This window comes from Pristiophorus japonicus, chromosome 16, assembly GCF_044704955.1.
Source record: "Pristiophorus japonicus isolate sPriJap1 chromosome 16, sPriJap1.hap1, whole genome shotgun sequence".
Taxonomy (NCBI): domain Eukaryota; kingdom Metazoa; phylum Chordata; class Chondrichthyes; family Pristiophoridae; genus Pristiophorus; species Pristiophorus japonicus.
Window position 1 is genome coordinate 121,836,107 of NC_091992.1, and position 16,686 is coordinate 121,852,792.

Consider the following 16,686-nt stretch of genomic DNA (forward strand, 5'->3'; position numbering starts at 1 on the left):
GTAACAGTGCCAGCGATCCACTTTGGACCTTGACCATAGTTCAGTACATAAACCGGATCGTTGACCGAGATGTCACGTGACACGGCAACACGATCATGACACCACTGCTAACTTTGACGTCTGGTTTCAACACGATCATTCAAATCAGGATGAACAATTCTCTTCATCAGTAGTTCAGCAGGAGAAATCCCAGTAAGCGTATGAGGTCTTGACCTGTAACTGAGCAATATACATGACAACCAGCACTGCAGTGAGCCTTGAGTTACACGTCGCATACTTTGCTTGATCATTTGAACGGCACGCTCTGCTTGACCATTAGAAGCAGGCTTGAATGGAGCTGATCTCACATGTCTGATGCCATTGAGTTTCATGAACTCCGGGAACTCAAGATTTGTGAAGCAAGATCCGTTGTCGCTCACAACAATGTCAGGCAAACCATGAGTAGCAAACATGATACGAAGGCTCTCAATGGTAGCTGTAGACATGCTGGATTACATAATAACACACTCTATCCACTTTGAATATGCATCCACCACAACAAAAAACATCTTTCCTAGGAACGGGCCCATAAAATCAATGTGGATCCTCGACCATGGTTTGGATGGCCACGACCAAAGACTCAGCGAAGATTCCACTGGTACTTTACTTAGCTGCATGCAAGTATTGCACTGATGCACGCATGATTCCAGATCAGAGTCAATTCCAGGCCACCATACATGAGACCTAGCAATGGACTTCATCATGACAATACCAGGATGCGTGCTCTGAAGTTCACGTACAAATTTTTCTCGACCTTTTTTAGGCATGATTACACGATTACCCCACAGTAAACAGTCTGACTGAATGGACAGCTCATCCTTGCGACGGTTGTAAGGTTTGGTCTCACGCATCTCCATAGGTATGGCAGACAAATCACCACTGAGTACACATCGTTTCACATCCGATAAAATAGGGTCATGGCTGGTCCAGATCCTAACTTGTTGAGCAGTGACAGGGGTTCCTTCACTCACAAAAGCATCCATTACTAACAGTAGATCTGCAGGTTGAGGCGTCTCCATCTCAGTTGTGGGTAAGGGCAGACGACTCAGTGCATCGGCACAATTCTCAGTACCAGGTCTATGATGGATGATGTAATCATAGTCAGACAATTTCAGCGCCCACCTTTGAATGCGGGACGATGCATTGGTATTAATACCTTTATTTTCCACAAACAATGAAATGAGTGGCTTGTGATCCGTTTCTAGTTCAAAACGAAGACCAAACAGGTAGTGCATTTTTTTTACCCCATACACACAGGCCAAAGCTTCTTTCTGTACCATACTGTAAGCTCTTTCCACTTTAGACAGATTTCTCGAAGCATACGCAACAGGTTGTAGCTTGCCCGATTCATTTGCTTGTTGGAGTATGCAGCCAACCCCATATGATGAAGCATTACAAGTCAATACAAGACGCTTACAAAGACGCTTACACGGATCATAATGAATATGCAACTTGTTTGAACATAGCAGATTCTTGGCTTTCTCAAGGGCTCTATCTTGAGACGCACCCCAGACCCAGTTGTCGACTTTTCTTGGTAACACATGCAGTGGCTCTAGTAAAGTGCTCTACTGGCTAAGAAATTACCAAAGTAGTTGAGTAGCCCAAGGAACGAACACAGCTCCGTCACATTCTGAGGCCTGGGTGCATTTTTGATGGTCTCAGTTTTCGAATCAGAGGGCCTGATGCCATCAGCAGCAATCTTCCTCCCGAGGAATTCGACTTCAGGTGCCATGAATACACACTTCGAGCATTTCAGCCTGAGTCCCACTTTGTTCAGCAGTGTCATGACCTGTGACCGGAATGTCATCTTGAAACGCGACAGTTCTAGGAACGGACTACAGTAAACTCTCCTTATTCCTCTGAAATATGGCTGCAGCCGAACAAATCCTAAAAGGACAACTGTTGTAGACGAACAGTCCTTTATGGGTGTTGATGCAGGTGAATTTCTTTGAAGTGTCGACAAGCTCCTGGATCATATAGGCCGACGTCAGATCCAGTTTCATGAACAACTTTCCACCAGCTAGCATGGCGAACAGGTCATCAGCCTTCGGTAACGGATACTGATCCTGTTTCGAGAATTGGTTCATCGTAACTTTGTAGTCTCCACAAATCCTGACAGTGCCATCACTCTTCAACACAGGAACAATGGGACTAGTCCACTCATTAAACGCGACCAGTGATATGATTCCTTCACGCTAGAGTCTGTCAAGCTCAATTTCAACCTTCTCCCTCATCATGTACGTAACAGACCAAGCTTTGTGATAGACAGGCCTTGCATTGGAGTCCAGGTGAATGCGCACCTTAGCTCCCGTAAAATTACCAATGCTCGGTTCAAACAAAGAAGGAAACTTTTTCAATACTTGAGCACACAAAGTATCATCCACCGAGGACATCTTGACATCATTCCAGTTCAGCTTGATTTTCTCGAGCCAATTCCTGCTGAACAGCAATGGGACGATCCATAATGGTAGCTCGTGAACCACACCGTCATATGACACCTCGATTGCTGCACTGCCGAGCACGGGTATGAGTTCCTTAGTGTAAGTACGCAACCTGGCATTGCCTGGACTCAGCTTCAGTTTCGCAGCCTTAGTGTCCCACAGCTTGTCGAATGTCCTTTGGCTCATTATCAACTGGTTCGCACCCATGTCCAGCTCCATTGATACAGGCACGCCATTCAGCTTCACATTAACGACTATCAGCTGGTTCTTGCTCAGGAACGAATACAATCCATGCACTTCCTCCTTGGGTTGCGTATCCGTGTCATCACTGAACTGGTCCTCGTCAACCATGTGATGAGCCACACCATGCTTGCTCTGTTGTGGACACATCCTGTGAAGATGCCCCACTTTCAAACATCCATTGCATGAGTATTGTCTAAACCGATACTGATGAGGCCGATGATTGCCCCCACAACGCCAACAGGGTGAAATCTGGTTCGAGCTAGTTGGCGGGCTCTGAGCAGCTCTGCCCGAAAACGACGCCTTCTTGTTTACAGCATTTGCCATAGAAGTCCGACTCGTTGATGATATCTACCTCAAATTATCATCCATCGTCATGCATTCCTGGGCAGTCGCGATGGCCATTTTTTAATCCAGCGTCTCTGCAGCCAACAGCTTCCTGAAGATCACATCATGGCTGATGCCTATCCCAAAGACATCACGCAGCATGTTTTCCAGCATTTTCCCAAACTTACACGGCTCAGCAAGACGTCGCAGATTGGCGACAAATCCCGGCACAACCTGGCCCTCAGCACGATCATGCGTGTAGAAACGGTAGCATGATATGATGATCCCCTCTTGTGGCTTCAGATGGTTACCCACCAACGTACACAATTCCTCGTACCCCTTTTCCGCCGGATGTATAGGCGAGAGAAGATTCTTCATGAGGCTGTAAATTTTTGGACCACAAACGATGAGAAGTGCCCTGCGCTTAACTGTGTAGGCCTCTGCTTCCATGTCGTTGGCCACAAAATACTGAACAAAGCGGTTGACAAAATCCGCCCAATCTTCGCCCTCCACGAATCTCTCCAGGATTCCAACCGTGCCCATTGTGCATGCGAAGGTTCTTAAATTACCTCGTTGCCAATTGTAATGACTCAAGAGTCTGGTTACTGTAAACTCACTCAGGTGCAACCTGATCCATCTTTATTCCAGCCCGAGAGTGCCTGCGTGACAAAGACACCCAGCTTATGTACAGGTGACCAAGCACACATACCACATGCGTACAGCCCGATGACCTCCGATCGCGGCGCCCTCTGGTGTCTGGTGACCCCCCAAGCATTAATACATAACACTAATAGAGTTCTTTAAAATTATGAAAGGTTTTGATAGAGTTGGCACAGAGAGAATGTTTCCACTTGTGGGGAAGAGCAACACTAGAGGCCATCAATATAAGATAGTCACTGAGAAATCAAATAGGCAATTCAGTAGAACAGTAGGGGAGAATGTGGAACTTGCTACCACAGGGAGAAGTTGAGGCAAATAATATAGTTGCATTTAAAGGGAAGCTAGATAAGCATATGAGGGAGAAGGATATAGAGGGCTATGCTGATAAAGAGTTTGATGAGGAAGAATGGGAAGAGCCTCGAGTGGAGCATAAACGCCGGCATGGACTAGTTAGGCCGAATGGCCTGTTTCTATGCTGTATACTCGGTGTAATTCAATGTAATATTATGGAATTCAGTTGATGTTATAGGTTGTTAAGAACAAAGTAAATTTATGAAGGCACCTGTTTAAGTTAGTATTTTTTTTAATTCTGTGCTTGAGGAATCTTTGAGCTGGGGAATAGAATTTTGTGTACACAATGGGCTGATTTTCCTGGGTTCCCCAACATGCTGTGGCGTGCGACCTTGAAGGCGGGTTCCCTGCCCGGAGGTCAGCCTGATTGACAGCCTGGCTTCCAGTTGTGCGGGGATCGTGGACCAGGAGGCCACAGGACAATGTAAGTGCTGGGCCCAGGATGGTGGGGGGAGAGTCCAATCCCTGGGGAGGGGTCCGGTCCCTGATCCTGGGGAGGGGGGTTATGATCCACAACACCTGGTGGGGGGAGGGGGGGAAAGAGATCAATCCCCGGGGGTCTGATCCCTGACCCTGGGGCTGAGTCGCACTCCCTTGGGTGAGGGGGAGGGAGGGGTGGTAGGAGCCTGATCCCTGACCCCGGGGCCAAGTCACGGTCCCGGCGGGGAAGACTGTTCCAGGACCCGTGGAAGGGCAAGTCGATGGTGGAGGAAGTTGGGGAGCTGGGAGGAAACTCACCTGCTCATCCCAGCCCCCAAGGATTGCTCCCCGAGGCTGAGGTCGCCCCGTTACAGCCACCGGGAATCCCAAGGCCCGGGATCCCCGGCCGCCTGCAGTAAAACCCGGTTAAGGGTTAAAGTGGAGGTTTCAGTCCTCATTATCATATTTGAATTGCCAACCCGCTCCCCCCTAATCCCATCCCACCTGAATGAAAGGTGAAAGTGTGCGGGTTGGAGTCGTGTTTTACCTTTGCACAACTTTCACTTCCCCTCACGCCTCCAACCCACTCGTTCTTAGCTCTGAAAATTCCGGCCAATGTTATCATTAAGATTTGAAATTTAGTTCAGCAGGCTTAGGTTCAAGTCCCATCCAGAATAATGGAATGGAAGTTTATATGTACCAACAGTCAGTTTTCCAACCCATGTATCAGCTTTGTTATAATTTTGCAAAAAAAAACACAGGTTATTCGCTTACAGAAGCAATTTCATCATTTGAAAGCTGCCCACAAAGACCTTGTGATCTCTGTGGCAAGAGGTTTGCCTCTTTTGACATGCAAGTGATTTCAGTGCAATATCATAGGGAATACCTAGTACGCTCTGCTGTGACGTCAACAAGCTGTCTAAGCAGACAATCACAATGTAGAATTCTCACAGACAAGAAACCAGGAATTTATCCCCACTTTAAAAATGTTTTACAGAGAGCAAAACAAAGATTGGGGTTCTCACATGGGGATAAAGTAAATCTGAAATAATTATGAACAGACTTCAACAATATAAAAAATAGTTTTTAAAGTTACTTAAAAATTGTAATTGTTATCATAATGGAGAAATTTGACATGCCACAACATTAAAATTAGTTTTTCACGGCCATAACATCTGTTTAGTATTTAAAACTCCAGTTTCACTATCCAACAAGGTCTAACATTTTATGGCGTATTTAACAGCGATAGTACCGCAGAAAACCCATGTTTTCATGATTGCTGGATTTGGGGTTGTGGCGGGGGTAGGGGGGATGGAATTGACACGCAGCTGGTGTTGGAGCAGTGAATGACTGATTGCATCTTCAGGATTTCCGCAGTTAGATGTGCATACGCTACATCCTGAAGGTTGTGTTCAGTTTTAAAGCAGTAATAACAGTGAACACTGTTAGTTCATCGTTATTACCCACTGCAAATTCTGGCCCATCAAGATGAATTGCTGCTTTTGAAGAATTACAGCCTTGTTTATTTAGGGTTTATCCCCAAATAAGTTACCTGTAATAAATAGGATACTAAAATGCATCTTTAAAATAATTATTTTCCTGAAAGGAACTTTCTGGGACAAGGCTGAATGTTTGTGAAAGTTTAGCCCTGAAAATGTGCGTGTCTTAATCCTGGGTGTTATTCTAGGATTGTGTCTGCTGGTTCTCTCCAGCACTGCCCCTGCTGGAACGTGTAAAGTCTGTGAGGGCATCTCATTCTTTCGGGCTGGTAGACATCTGCATGACCCAAGCATATCCTGGGTACCTGGTTGCCTCATTCTGCTGTAAACTCTGGTGCCTGGCCACCATTAGAGTAGGTGCTTGGAAATTCAATGCATTTCTTTTCATTCAGTAATTATGAAATTCACCACTGCTACAAAACTGTTTTTTCCCCTTCTAATAGAAATTATTAAATGTATTTGAGTTACATTTTTTGGCTATATCAAACTTTTTTTAAAGCTGTTGGTTTGCCTTTGCGACTTTTCTATATTGGAATATATGAAAGTTTCTTCCTTCCACTGGCTGTAAAGATTGTATGTGAAATGCATTTAGGTAGTTACAGTCCAGATCCATACATGCCACTGTCAGCATTTCATATTGACAGTCAGCCCTTTGGGGACCCAGTTTACATAAGAACATAAGAAATAGGAGCAGGAGTAGGTCATTTGGCCCCTCGAGCCTGCTCCGCCATTCAATAAGATCATGGCTGATCTGATCTTGGGCTCAGCTCCACTTCCCTGCCTGCACCCCATAACCCTTCACTCTCTTATTGCTCAAAAATCCACCTTAAATATATTCAATGACCCAGCCTCCACAGCTCTCTGGGGCAGAGAATTCCACAGATTTACAACCCTCTGAGAGAAGAAATTCCTCCTCATCTCAGTTTTAAATGGGCGACCCCTTATTCTGAAACTATGCCCCCGAGTTCTAGGTTCCCCCATGATGGGAAACATCCACTCTGCATCTACCTTGTCGAGCCCCTCAGTATCTTATATGTTTCAATAAGATCACCTCTCATTCATTTAAATTCCAATGATTATAGGCCCAACCTATTCAACTTTTCTTCATAAGTCAACCCCTTCATCTCAGGAATCAACCTAGTGAACCTTCTCTGAACTGCCTCCAATGCAAGTATATCCCTCCTTAAATACGGAGACCAAAACTGTACACAGTACTCTAGGTGTGGCCTCACCAATACCCTGTACAGTTGTAGCAGGACTTCTCTGCTTTTATACTCCAACCCCTTTGCAATAAAGGCCAACATTCCATTTGCCTTCCTGATTACTTGCTGTACTTGCATACTAACTTTTTGTGTTTCATGCACAAGGACCTCCAGGTCCCTCTGTACTGCAGCATTTTGTAATTTTTTTCCATTTTAAATAATAATTTGCTTTTTTATTTTTCCTGTCAAAGTGGATAACCTCACACTTTCCCACATTATACTCCATCTGCCAAATATTTGCCCACTCACTTAGGCTATCTATATCCTTTTGCAGATTTTTTGTATCCTCACAACTTGCTTTCCCACCCATCTTTGTATCATCAGCAAACTTGGCTGCATTACACTCGGTCCCTTCATTGATCTCATTAATATAGATTGTAAATAGCTGGGGCCCAAGCATCGAACCTGGCGGTACACCACTAGTTATAGCCGGCCAACCCAAAAATGACCTGTTTATTCCTACTGTCTGTTTTCTGTCCATTAACCAATCCTCAATTCATGCTAGTCTCTTACCCCCAATTCCATGAGCCCTAACTTTGTTTAATAACTTCTTGTGTGGCACCTTATTGAATGCCTTCTGAAAATCTAAATACACCACATCCACTACTTCCCGCTTATCTATTCTATGAGTTACACCCTCAAAAAACTTGTCAAACATGATTTCCCTTTCATTAATCTGTGTTGACCCTGCTTAATCTTGTTATTATTTTCTAAATGTCCTTTTATCACATCCTTAATAATAGATTCTAACATTTTCCCTACTACTGATGTCAGGCTAACTGGTCTGTAGTTCCCCGTTTTCTCTGTCCCTTCTTTCTTAAATAGCAGGGTTATATTAGCTACCTTCCAATCTGTGGGAACCTAAAGGAGGAACTGAAGGATATCCTTATAAAGTGGGAAATTGTGTTAGGGAAATTGATGGGATTGAAGCCCGATAAATCCCCGGGACCTGATAGTCTGCATCCCAGACTACTTAAGGAAGTGGCCATAGAAATAGTGGATGCATTGGTGATCATTTTCCAACAGTCTATCGACTCTGGATCAGTTCCTATGGACTGGAGGGTAGCTAATGTAACTGTTTAAAAAAGGAGGGAGAGAGAAACGGGTAATTATAGACCAGTTAGCCTGACATCAGTAGTGGGGAAAATGTTGGAATCAATTATTAAAGATGAAATAGTAGCGCATTTGGAAAGCAGTGACAGGATCGGTCCAAGTCAGCATGGATTTATGAAAGGGAAATCATGCTTGACAAATCTTCTGGAATTTTTTGAGGCTGTAACTGGTAGAGTGGACAAGGGAGAACCAGTGGATGTGGTGTATTTGGACTTTCAAAAGGCTTTTGACAAGGTCGCACAGTAGAGATTGGTGTGCAAAATCAAAGTACATGGTATTGGGGGTAATGTACTGACGTGGATAGAGAACTGGTTGGCAAACATGAAGCAGAGAGTTGGGATAAACGGGTCCTTTTCAGAATTGCAGGCAGTGACTAGTTGGCATGCAGGTACAGCAGGCGGTGAAGAAGGCAAATGGTATGTTGGCCTTTATAGCTAGGGAATTTGAGTTTAGGAGCAGGGAGGTGTTACTGCAGTTGTACAGGGCCTTATTGAGGCCTCACCTGGAATATTGTGTTCAGTTTTGGTCTCCTAATCTGAAGAAGGATGTTCTTGCTATTAAGGGAGTGCAGTGAAGGTTCACCAGACTGATTCCCGGGATGGCGGGACTGACATATGAGGAGAGATTGGATCAACTGAGCCTTCATACACTGGAGTTTAGAAGGATGAGAGGGGATCCCATAGAAACTTACAAGATTCTGACGGGACTGGACAGGTTAGATGCGGGAAGAATGTTCCCAATGATGGGGAATTCCAGAACCAGGGGACATCGTCTTAGGATAAGGGGTAGGCCATTTAGGACTGAGATGAGGAGAAAATTCTTCACAGAGAGTTGTTAACCTGTGGACTTCCCTAACGCAGAGAGTTGTTGATGCCAGTTCATTGGATATATTCAAGAGGGAGTTAGATATGGCCCTTATGGCTAAAGAGATCAAGGGGTATGGAGAGAAAACAGGAAAGGGGTACTGAGGGAATGATCAGCTATGATCTTATTGAATGGTAGTGCAGGCTCGAGGGGCCGAATGGCCTACTCCTGCACCTATTTTCTATGTTTCTATGTTTCTAGAACCTAATGGAATTTTGAAAGATGACAACCAATGCATTCACTATCTCTATAGTCACCTCTTTCAAAACTTTAGGATGTCGGTCATCAGGTCCAGGGGATTTATCGGCTTTCAATCCCATTAATTTCTCCAGTACTATTTTTTTACTAATACTAATTTATTTCAGTTCCTCATTCTCGCTAGACTCTTGGTACTCCACTATTTCCGGAAAGTTTTTTGTGTTTTCTTCCTTGAAGACGGACACAAAGTATTTGTTTAATTTCTCTGTCATTTCTTTATTCCCCATTATAATTTCTCCTGTCTCAGCCTGTAAGGGACCCACATTTACTTTTGCTAATCTTCTCCTTTTTGCACACCGATAAAAGCTTTTATCGTCTGTGTTTATGTCTCTCGCTAGTTTGCTCTCATATTCTGTTTTCTCTTTCTTTATCAATTGCTGTTTCCTGCCCCTTGCTGTTTCTTAGCTCCACCCAAACCAATTCTCCTTCTTGATTTTCCGAGCTAAGATCCTTTCTCTCTGCTGTCTTTATTCCAACCTTTATTATCAGGGCTACCCCTCTCCTTTTCCATTTTGCCTATCTCTTCTAAAAGTTAAGTATTCTGGAATATTTAGTTCCCAAACTTGGTCACTTTGCAACCACATCTCCGTAATGGCTATTAGATCAAACGTATTAATTTCTATCTGCACTATTAATTCACCAATATTGTTGCGAATACTTGGCACATTCAGATATAGTGCCTTTAGCTTTGACTTTTTTCTATTTTTCCCTGATGCCATCTTAGTCAGTGATGCCCTATTACCTTTGTTGCTCTGTTCCTTCCTCACCCACTTATTTTTATCCTAAACTCTGCTCTGCTCTAGAGCCTTGACATTTCTCGCTGCTTTACTCTTTCCTGAACCCTCCCACCACTCTTCATTAGTTTAAAGCTCTGTCTATTGCCCTGTCTATTGTTGTTAGTTGGTATGATTGCACTTGGATGAGGGTCAGTGTGAGGGGTGGCTAGTGAGTTGGGGATGTGATAATATAGATAGAGAGGGATGGGTGGAGGTGCAAGGTAAGTTGGTGTGAGTAAGGATGTGCAGAAGTAGAGTTGGGAAGGCAGAGTGATGGGGATGTGATGAAAATGAGTTTGAATGTGGCTACTAACGTTTTGTGATCTACTGAGACCATTGAAGCGTTTGCGGCACTGCACCCAGGTCTTCCTAACCACATCCCTGTTTGTGCCCTCCTCTGCAATGTGCAATGAGGCTGTGTTGATCTTTTGGGGAGGTCTCTCCCACCCATGGGAAGGGAAAAGGACCTCCCTACATGCTGTGACTGCCTCCATAAGCATATGGAGGGAGTCATGGAGAGCCTGGATGCAGCCCTGTGCCTTTGTGCAGTCACTGTCAGTGTGTGCAGCATCTCAATGCTGTAGAACACTGGCAGCACAAATGTCAAAACAAAATTGGACATGGTCCCTTTAAGGAAACCGACTGATGATGTGTCATCAAATAACGTCATCTGACCCGCTTCCTCTAATTGGCTGGGAAATGCACTGGGCAGGTTTAGTGGCCTTGAAATTCCTCTCGCACGCCTGATATTCAGTTCCATTGACTGCCGAGCTGATACCGCCTGTTTTGTGCCACCGCCAGGTGAATTTCTAGGCCAACAAGCCATATCAATGTAAATTCATTTCACAGGGTGGGATGGAGCTAACAGTGGGGTTGGGACCCGCCGAGGGGAGCAAAATCCCAGCCTGAGAGTGGGGTGAAGGAGAGTGGCAGCAATAACTGGGGTGGGTGGGACGGATGGGGGGGGGGGGAGGGGCGAGGACGCGTGGGAGAGAGAGAGAAAGGGCCTAAAATTCAGTACTGCTGGAAAGCTGGTGCTCCCCCCACCTTTTTGGGGCCATTAGCGCCAAAACTTTTTCGTGGCTGGGCCACCCCATATTCAGGTGTGGCTGTTTTAATTTGAGCATTATCACCACTGAAAAATTCACTGACGAGCCAGCTGCTCCCTGGCCTTTTTAAAGGCCAGGGTTTGCAGCAAAGCACTGAGGGGGGAATGAGTTTGGAAGGAGGTTGGAAGGATGGCTGGTGTAAGAGGTGCAAGGAGAGCCAACAGATTGATATGGAACTGATGGATGATGTGGAGAACAGAAGAAGAATACTGTTTCTTGACATGGGCAGTATACTGCGGATGCTGGAATCTGAAATAAAAACACTTAATAATTAATAAAACTATTTTCATACCAAACGGACCAGATCATGGCAAAACTCCAGCAGTGTCGCATTCGTGCACCGACTGGAAAACCGCGTGGGGGCACCGCCGGGAAAAATCCTACCATTTTATCACTGAATTTTGGCCTGCATGCTGCTGAGGTCACCGCTAATAACCTTTCTTTACAGCGGCTTCACCTGGCTGTTTGCAGCAGAAGTGTGCAACGCTCAAATCCCCCCCAAGCTCAATATGGCTCGGAACGGAAAAATACCCGACCGCGGCGGCCGATCGATTTTTTCAATCGGCCACCCAATGCCTGTGGTAACCGTTCCTTTGGGAACGGTGAATTTCGGCCTCGGAGAATGCTAGCATGAACTGAATAGAGAAAGAAATAGTGATAGCTTAAATAGGCCAGGGGAAAGATGAACTGGGTTGGTTGGTGAGAAGAGGGCCAGGCTGAATTAAGGGCTAGAAGGAGTAGAGCTTCAGTTTGATTGAGGGACAGTGGAAGAAAATTGCAGGCTGGATTGAATAGGGAGAAAGATAAGATTGTCAGTAGCTACAATTTTGGACGTTTATACGTGCCCATTGGGAATTTGATTGAGACTACAGAACTTAAATTTACCTTTTATTTTGAATTTTAGTCTAAATCCAAGTGATGAAATAGCAATGTGCAATCCATTGTGCCATTCAGTCTTCCTGTGTCTTTATATACTTTAATAAATATAGAAGCTGGGGGAATCCTCCAAGCTGCTCCTGCTCCGCTGCTGGAATTGTGGTGGAAACCCCGAAAGTGTGTAAAAGGGGTTTACGCTACACTTCTGGTGAAGTAATGCCGGGGAATCAGGAGCAGCTACAAGGCGTTTCCTGGCCTGAGTCTTTAGTCCAAGACCATGGGGTAGAAATTCAGTACCGCCCATTTTGAGGTGCTAATGGCGGCGGGGCGGTAAATTTTGCACCGGGAAATGATTTGCGTCTTCAGCCACAATATTCATCGACTGGGCCCTGAGTATGGAGTGGAACACTAAGAGGGGCGTTCCACACCTCTTTTACGGTGCTCGGCCGGCTGAGCAACTGAAAATCCCGAGCTAAAGAGCTGGCCTAGGAGCGCTCTAAGAAAGGCTTCCGTGGGCAAAAAAAATACCCAAAACATTCTCAATATCTTACTGATGCTACATAAACATAAATCGCAAAAATAAAACCCAATCAGATAGACATTCCATCCTTCACCTCGGCCGGAACAGCTTGGACCGCCCTCTTTCCCAGGTGATCCCACTAGGGCGGGCTATGAGGCGCTACGGGCCCCCCAGAAATAAAATATCAGAGTGGTGTCGCAACCAGGGGCGTAGCACACCAGCTCGCCTCTCCCGAGCAGTCCTAGTCCGCGTCCCCGCAAAACCGGCACCGAATGTCCCGGCACGGCACTAGAAGCTGGCCGCCCGCCTGGAAATTATTTCCGCTGCCATTACCATCCCTCTGGGGCGCGAACAGAGGTGGCAACAAACCGAATTTTCACCTCCATGTGTTTTAAATTATAGTATTTGCTTTTAATTCATGCACTTCATTAATATTTAGCATGTATATGGTATCAATTGAAAAGTGTTTATGAATACATGTATTGGATATATTTTTTTTTTAGATTGACTCCTACGAAGAGTTATATGAAGAGGTATTAAAGTTTCAGACCATAAAGATAATAGATTATTGGTTTAAAATTGATTGCAGACCTTTCAGGCATGCACTTCTGAACCTCATCAAACGGTGGAGCCTTTTGTTCAAACAGTACCTTATTGACCATGTAACCAACAGGTAATAGTAAATACCATTGGTAAATGGGGTACATTTGGGATATGTAACATAAAGTGCACTGATGTCAGTTAAGTGTTTCATTTCTACAACTGGTATGGGAATCCCTCTGTTTCATATAAGATATGTGGATTTTGTAATAATTATGATTCTGTAAAACAAGGAGGATGCTTTAACACTTTTTAAATTACTTTTGAGTGACCTTTCATCTCGACAGTGATGATTGACTGTTGCCTTGAAAATTCCACTAACAGAGATTGACTTCTAAGTATCGGTGATGACTGACTGTCGCCTTGAAAATTCCACGAACAGAGATTGACTTCTAAATATCGGGCTACCTCCGTTTCATGGAATCTACGAGAAAGGGCTGAATATTTTCATGGTTCCATATAAATTGTATAGAAAGAGGATCTGCTCTTATCGCTTCAATTCTGTACACAGGTTGTAATTGTTAGTTTTTTGCAAAATGACTGAACAGTGGAAGACAAAAAAGTAGTTCAGGTTGTGCAATCACATCATGAGATTAAGTTTGTGTGATGGTATAGTTCTTCCTTCAAACTGTAAAATCTCATTTTTTCCTTTATATACAATATACGCATGAAGCCAGTGGAGCAGCCTCTCCACCCACTGATTCATGTTGCCTTGAGGCCCGAACCAAATTTGGGTTCAGGCATCAATTATACAAACAGGTACCTGTCTGCAGCTCACCAATTGGGGCAGGTAGGAAATCAGCCGTCAGGATGGGGTCTGGGTGAGGAGGCAACTTGCTGCTCCCATCTGCATGACTTACTGTCCCTCCTAACTTAGTGTCATCTCCAAACTCTCTGGAATCAAAATTCGCTATGTTTTACTTTGAGAAAATTTAGCGCCCAGCGATATGCCTTACCAAATTGTGGAAAATTGAGCATTTACTCCCCAGGAGTGAAGGGGGGTGGTAAATGAGGCGCTAATAGCTTCAGGTGGACGCAGCAGGGGCACTATTCACAGCCACTTACCCAATTTCAGGTGAGTTTCACTCAACAATCAGCCTTCAATCCTTGACTCCAACTCGATCTGGCCCTTAAAGGGGAGGTTATTTGAACCGGTGGCTGCTCATTTTCAGCATGCTGAACTTCAGTCACTTATCTCTGGAGCTGATGAGGTTTGTGAAATGGCTGCTGGCCCTGGAGAGGGCTACAAGATTCAACGATGTAGCTCTGGAGGCATTGGTGGGGGGCACTCAAGACCAGGAGGGAGTCCCTGATCCCTGCATTGGGAAGGAGGTCATCACCGCAGGTTTTCCGAGCCATGTGGCAAGTGGTGGCCTGGGAGGTGTTGGCCAGTACTGTGGTGCAGAGAAGGCTCACCCAGTGTCGCAAAAAATTCAATGACCTATGTCGGGTGGTGAAGATGAGTACAAGCTTCCACGCTTCCTCCCACCAGCTTCTCAACTTTTGTCTGCACACACTGTGCAAAACACGACTTCCACACCACTCAACCACCAAGCATCTGCAGATACTCACATTCTCATCTCACACCTTGCCTACATTCACAGCTATTCAACCACGTCAGGCATATCTTCCACATACATAATTAGTCTCTAGTGTACATGAATTCCTTTCTTTTGCAGGCCAAGATGGCATATAACAGATGGGAGGAACAGAGGACTGGAGGAGGGGAACCTCAACCGCAGCCCCTCTCTGACCTTGAGGAGCGAGTGCTGGGGCTCCAACGGCGAGAGCGGGACCAGAGGAGGAGCAGAGCCTGAAGCTCGAGACCAGCTGCAAGAGTGGGACCAGTGGAGGAGCGGTGGGGATAAAAGAAGCAGAGCCCGAGGCACCAGACCAGAGGAGGAGTGGCAGGGATAAAATGAGTTAGCTGGGAACAGCAGCGGGAGCGGACGGACCTGTGAGGGCAATAAAAATCAAAGTGTGATGTCACTGGTACCTGTGGTGGGGAGGTAGCGTGGAAGCTTGTACTCACTCATCTTCACCACCCGACATAGGTCATTGAATTTTTTGCGGCACTGGGTGAGGCTTCTCTGCACCACAATGCTGGCCAACACCTCCCAGGCCACCTCTTGCCACATGGCTCGGAAAACCTTCGGTGATGGCCTCCTTCCCAATGCAGGGAACAGGAACTCCCTCCTGGTCTTGAGTGCCTCCCACCAATGCCTCCAGAGCCACATCGTTGAATCTTGTAGCCCTCTCCAGGGCTAACAGCCATTTCACAAACCTCATTTTGCTCTTTTTCTCTAAACTAGGGCATTGGTTTAAATTAAGAACTGTGATTATAGATTGAAAACTATAAATAGATAATTGAGTGATATTTCAAAACTTGAAAACCTAATTAGTTAAATAAAATACAATAGAGATAGTAGAATAGGTGATGTGTTGCAGCTGTAGCATGTGGGAGCTGGTGGATACCAGTGTGATCCACAGCAACCTCATCTGCAGGAACTGTTTTAAACTCGAGGAAATTTGGCTCAGAGTTGATGAGCTGGAGTCTGAGCTTTGGACAATGCGATGCATCAGGAAGGGAGAAAGTTACTTGGACACTTTGTTCCAGGACGCAGTCACACCCCTTAGGTTAAGTAGTTCAGATTTGATCCATGGTCAGGGACAGGAGAGTGTGACTACAAGTGAGGCAGGTATGGCGATCCAGAAGGTAGCATTGGAGGAGCCTCAGCCTTTGCACTTGTCTGACAGGTATGAGGTTCTTGCACCTTGTGTGGACAAGAGCAGGGACTACAGGGAGGATGAGTAAACTGACCACAACACTGTGCTACAGAGGGCCATTCAATTTGGGAGAGCAAAAAGGAACTTAGTAGTGGTTGATGAAAGTATAGTTAGGGGGATAGATACTGTTCTCTGAAACTGAGAACGTGAGCCCTGAAGGCTGTGTTGCCTGTCAGGGTTAAGAACATCTCCTTGGGACTGGAGAGGAACTTGTAGTGGGAGGGAAAAGATCCAGTATCAACTGGATCTTTTCCCTCCCACTCCAAGAACCTCTTTCTTAGTCCTATCTATGTCACTGGTCCATGTAGGTGCCAGTAACATAGATAGGACTAAGAAAGAGGTTCTGCTGAGGGAGTATGAGCAGCTAGGGGCTAAAAGAAAAAGCAGAACCACAAAGGTAATAATCTCTGGATTACTATCTCAGCCACGAGTAAATTGATGTCGGGTCAATAAGATCAGAGAGTTGAATGCGTCCCTCAAAGATTGGTTTGGGAGAAATGGGTTTCAATTCACCAGTAAAGGGGGAGCTGTTCCATTGGGACGA

General features: G+C 45.3%; 1 protein-coding gene across 1 annotated transcript in view; it reads left to right on the forward strand.

The window, feature by feature from the left end:
- LOC139226779 (dynein axonemal heavy chain 17-like) overlaps nt 1–16,686 on the forward strand; it is a 1,002,254-nt gene that overhangs the window by 418,421 nt on the left and 567,147 nt on the right. Inside the window, exon 21 of the mRNA XM_070857781.1 lies at nt 13,259–13,428. Within this exon, the coding sequence (XP_070713882.1) occupies nt 13,259–13,428 (170 nt within the window). The remainder of the gene's footprint in view (nt 1–13,258; nt 13,429–16,686) is intronic.